Source organism: Vigna unguiculata, chromosome 3 (genome assembly GCF_037176805.1).
Source record: "Vigna unguiculata cultivar grain cowpea cultivar isolate G323 ecotype 2 chromosome 3, ASM3717680v1, whole genome shotgun sequence".
NCBI lineage: Eukaryota > Viridiplantae > Streptophyta > Magnoliopsida > Fabales > Fabaceae > Vigna > Vigna unguiculata.
Window position 1 is genome coordinate 19777501 of NC_140794.1, and position 4850 is coordinate 19782350.

The following is a 4850-nucleotide window of genomic DNA, read 5'->3' on the forward strand; positions in this document are numbered from 1 at the left end:
AAATATGACAACTCCTTGCCTTAATTTGTAGATACCTGTGAAATGTGTGAGGGTAAATACGGATTTGGAAGCTTAAGATATTATTGGCATAACACAAGTAAGAAGGATTACTGTAGGAGCATAACTTCTGTTATGGAACTACAGTCAGATTGGATAAAGCACAGAAAGTCGTCTTCATATTCTGCTCACGTGGTTCGTTCTGCGACATCTTTTATGCCATGGTCTTGTAGAATCCCAATTGGTGAAGGGTATTATGAATTTCTTTAGTTAGTTGTACTCTGTAAGACATTTTCACATTGTTTGGTTGATTGGTCGCCAATAAAATTTCTCAACGTCTTTGTGGTACGCCATATCTCTGCTAATTTGAAAAATGCCTGGTTTTGTGGCTGAAAAGAAGAGATATACAGACCCAAAAATGTGTTTTCCCAATTTGGCCAACCATGATAAACCAACCCCTACAAAAAGCAATCTTTGTGTGAGGTCTGAGGCTGTAGATGATGATGAAGATGGTAGTAGCCCCATTCTACCAGGGCTGCCTGATGATGTTTCAAAGCACTGCCTTGCACTTGTGCCTCGTTCTAACTTCCCAGCCATGGGTGGTGTAAGTAAGAGATGGAGAGGCTTTATTCAAAGCAAAGAATTTATAACTGTGCGAAAATTGGCGGGCATGGACGAGGAATGGCTCTATATCTTAACAGCCGGTAGCAAAGGAAAAGGGAGCCATTGGGAGGTCATGGATTGTCTGGGTCACAATCGCCGATCTCTTCCACCAATGCCTGGGCCAGCAAAGGCTGGCTTTGGGGTGGTGGTTCTCAATGGAAAGCTCCTTGTTATGGCTGGTTGTTCATCAATTGATGGAACTGCATCTGTCTCAGAAGAGGTTTATCAATATGATTCTTGCCTTAACAGGTATGCTTTTCTGCTGTAAACCTACCTTTCTGGTGATGTGTTGATTTTAGATATTAGAACTGAACGGACTGTTTGTCTATGCTTAGAAGTCTTCTTCTGATACAAGATTTTAGCTATTGTAACAAGTGTGTTTCTCTGTGACAACTGTTTCACTTAAAACATTATAAAGTAGGAAGGAAATATAAACTGGGAAAGTTTGGATAGGCATGACAGACAATGACTTGTTGTATTGTATGATTTTAATTGCCAGTTATGTGAGGATTTAAAAGGGATTTAAAGATTCAGAAAATCATTGTCAACGTTGAAACATGAAATTTGCTTGACAATATATCAGCCTCTTACTTTTATAATTGATAAAGATGGATCACTTTGTCCATGTGATGCATCTTTATTTAGCTACGGATTCTATGAGCATAGTGCTATTGTTAAACTATGTGATTGCAATTGCAGCTGGAGCAGATTGTCAAACATGAATGTGGCTCGGTATGACTTTGCTTGTGCTGAAGTGAATGGCTTGGTTTATGCTGTTGGAGGCTACGGCGCAAACGGCGACGGCCTCTCCAGTGCAGAGGTGTATGATCCGGATACCAACAAGTGGACGCCAATAGAGAGCCTTCGCCGCCCAAGATGGGGTTGCTTTGCCTGTGGATTTGAAGGGAAGCTCTATGTCATGGGTGGAAGGTCAAGCTTTACTATTGGAAATTCCAAGTTTGTTGATGTTTACAGCCCTGAGAAGCACGGCTGGTGTGAGATGAAAAATGGGTGTGTGATGGTCACTGCTCATGCAGTGCTGGGAAAGAAGTTGTTCTGTATGGAGTGGAAAAACCAGCGTAAGTTGGCAATATTCAATCCAGAGGACAATTCATGGAAAATGGTACCAGTCCCTTTGACAGGGAGTTCAAGCATTGGTTTTCGGTTTGGGATATTGGACGATAAGTTGTTGCTGTTCTCACTGGAGGAAGAGCCTTCATATTGGACTTTGTTGTATGATCCAAGTGCAGCACCAGGATCTGAGTGGCAAACTTCTGATATAAGACCATCTGGTTTGTGCTTAAGCAGTGTAACTATTAGAGCCTGAAAGTTTTTCTGCTTGAGTTTAGAGTCCTTGAGAGTGCTTTGGACCTTTGTTGTTTTAAAAGGATTAGATGTTAATTTTCTGTTTTAATAGTTTTATCATGCCATGCCATATCTCTGATTTGTGGTTGGATCATTTCCACAATTTCATTCAAGTAGTTGCCATCAACTTTGAGCAGAGCTAGTTTAAATAAATTATGGCGAGCAATTTTCTTTTTCTTTTTCTGTTGTGTGTCTTTTCGTAATTGGAAAGTAAGGGCATAAGATATTGAGACCTACTTAAATCTCTATGCATTTGTGGGACTTGTGTTTTAATCTTTGTAGTTGAGCGCATGTTCATATTTTATTGGGCAGGCATTGCACGAATAGTGGTTGTTTAAATGGAACCATGTGAATCGAGAAGGGGAATGAAGGCCATGGAATTAGCAGAGAGATATAAATTTTACATATTAGTATTATTATTGTTATTTATGAAATAAATTTTATTTTTAAAATGGAAACACATAAATTTTATATATCAGGTAAAAAGTAACGAAAATTGAACATTAAGAAAATCGGGAAAGAATTAGACCGGATCATAACTTGTTTTTTTTTGAACTTATGTTAGATATTCCTGTGTATTTTTATATCTAGAAAGTCAAATTGTTTGTCAATCTCAAAGTTCACAAGTTTACGAGTACAGTGATTTTCTTTACGATGGATGTGTCCTCCATCTCCCTCTAAGTGATTAGTAGGAGATAATTATAGTAGAAGAAAAACTTGGTACAACAAAGAACAATCATACTCAATTCACTCACATTTATGGTCACTAATCTAAGAGATTTCAATATTTAAAATGACTATCATAATCTCCTTTAAAAGAATTAAAGTTGCTAATGTATTTCCTCTAACTTCCTTTAAAAATACTATCACAAGCATTATATCTCAGACAACCTCTACAACTTCATTGATTTTAATTAAAAATACTATCACAAGCATTATATCTCAGACAACCTCTACAACTTCATTGATTTTAATCCAAGCCACGTCAAACATCTTTTAAATGATTTAAAGTCAACCATATCATTTCTTAGAGATTTTTTTTTTTTAATATCACCTAATAAATTGATGCAACCTTTGATAATGTGTATATTTTGGTGAAACCATGGTTTCTCATTCTCCATTGATCCAAAGAGAATAGGTTATTGTAGTTATGTGAATTTCTTTGACCAAGGGACTACTTGTGCTAGGTGTACCCAATTAGCCCAACCAAAATACTAAAGAAACCAAAATACTAAAGAGTATGACCCAACAAGGTCCATTCAGCATTATTGGCCTAAAGAGGTTAACAAATATCTGTTGGTGCAATTACCATATATTAACAAAATATATGATCAAATTTTGATAGTTTGATTACATTATAAATATCTTTTTATACCATATATCAACAAAATATACAGTTAATTTGATTAAATAACACATTACTGTTATTATCATGGTATATGGTAAGTTTTTATTATATTTTGATATTCTTGGATGCTCTAAGATTTTATAACAGATTTCATAAACACTCAGAAATCTTATAAATACATGTTATTCCTTGAGGAAGTATCATTAATTCTCATACTCACTTATACACTTATATAGATCCCAAATTCTCTTACTAACTTAAGCGTCATAAAGTCTTTTGCAGGTGAACCTTCCTTTGTGTTCTAGCCATCAGGAGAATTTGTTAGAAGCATTCAACAAATCCATATCTTGTCACCTGTCAAAAGGCGGACACTCCAAATCCCGCTTATTGTTATATTAGTTTGGTTTGGTTGCGTAAGAAATTTTAAACAATTAGACAATCACTTTAGTAAATTAGAATAACTTAGAACCATGACCAATTTTGAAGTTTCTATTTTAATTTGAGTTTCTTATAGATTAAAGTCTTTGCGGGTTTGCAAACGATTTTGACTCTATTGTTTTATTATGTTAAAACATGAAGTTAATCGATTACACACATGAGTAAGTGAAATGAACATATTAGAACGTAATTTTAATCCATTCAAACAAACACTTACAAATCTATATAAACTCTCATTTCAAAATCATTTTACATCATATCAAAAATAGAAGTTTTCAAAAACCTTTATAACATTGAGAGAGAGTCTGTATTGAGTTGAATTTATTTCCTAGAGCTTTCTGTGTGCAAAATGAAGGTTAACATCTTACTTCCTAGAGAAACATAGTTTTCATCTAGTTTTTTCTTTATCTTGTGCGTAATTGTGTAAGGTGATTCTATTCCAATCTTTGTATCTTTTGTTGGGTTGTGTGTTTATCTCTAGATAGGGTTTCTAGATTCAGATTACTAACATGGTGTTACTAAGTGTTAAATACAATTTTGTAGGGTTCAAGATTTGGTGTCTTAAATGTTTTACTTTCATTGTGTTGGTTGTATGTGTAAAACTCTAGTTGATAGTGTGGCTAGGCAACTGAGTGCAACTTTTGAATAGAGTGAGCCAATATAAAATTTATCATGAATATCTCTATCCCTATCTCTTTTACGTTTAATTTTTTGGTTGTTTTCTAATATTGTTTTTGTGAAAGAATTCTAAAAGAACCCACATGTTATAAATCAAGTGACATAATCTCTTTGTTTAAAATATATGAAAATTCAATTCACCTCCCCTTTTCTATTTAGTCCTTTTATTTTAAAGTTTATAAATAGGCAATATATTATGAAGCAACCTTCAAAGAACCAAAGTTTTAGCATAAAGGTTGTCATTAATCCAAATTAACTTCTCCCAATCACAAGGGCTATTAAAAGAGATGAAAACAAATTCTTGGCGACCTTTTGACTTAGCTGACCAAATTGATCTAGAGACCAATTGGAATGTTAGGTA

At 34.7% G+C, this 4850-nt stretch overlaps 1 protein-coding gene across 1 annotated transcript; it reads left to right on the forward strand.

Moving 5' to 3' along the window:
* The first annotated feature begins 76 nt into the window (after positions 1-76).
* On the forward strand, positions 77-2202 carry LOC114178736 (F-box/kelch-repeat protein At1g67480). Its single transcript, XM_028064795.2, has 2 exons — positions 77-909; positions 1360-2202. Exons 1-2 carry the CDS (start codon positions 371-373, stop codon positions 1985-1987), a joined length of 1167 nt encoding a protein of 388 aa, XP_027920596.1. The 5' UTR covers positions 77-370; the 3' UTR covers positions 1988-2202.
* The last annotated feature ends 2648 nt before the right edge of the window (positions 2203-4850 follow it).

What these genes read in the sequence shown, in the direction of transcription:
- LOC114178736 (XM_028064795.2), top strand. Translation starts at nt 371, where the DNA reads ATGCCTGGTTTTGTGGCTGAAAAGAAGAGATATACAGACCCAAAAATG. An exon ending in TATGATTCTTGCCTTAACAG is followed by an intron (nt 910 to 1,359) that starts GTATGCTTTTCT and finishes TTGCAATTGCAG; the next exon opens with CTGGAGCAGATTGTCAAACA.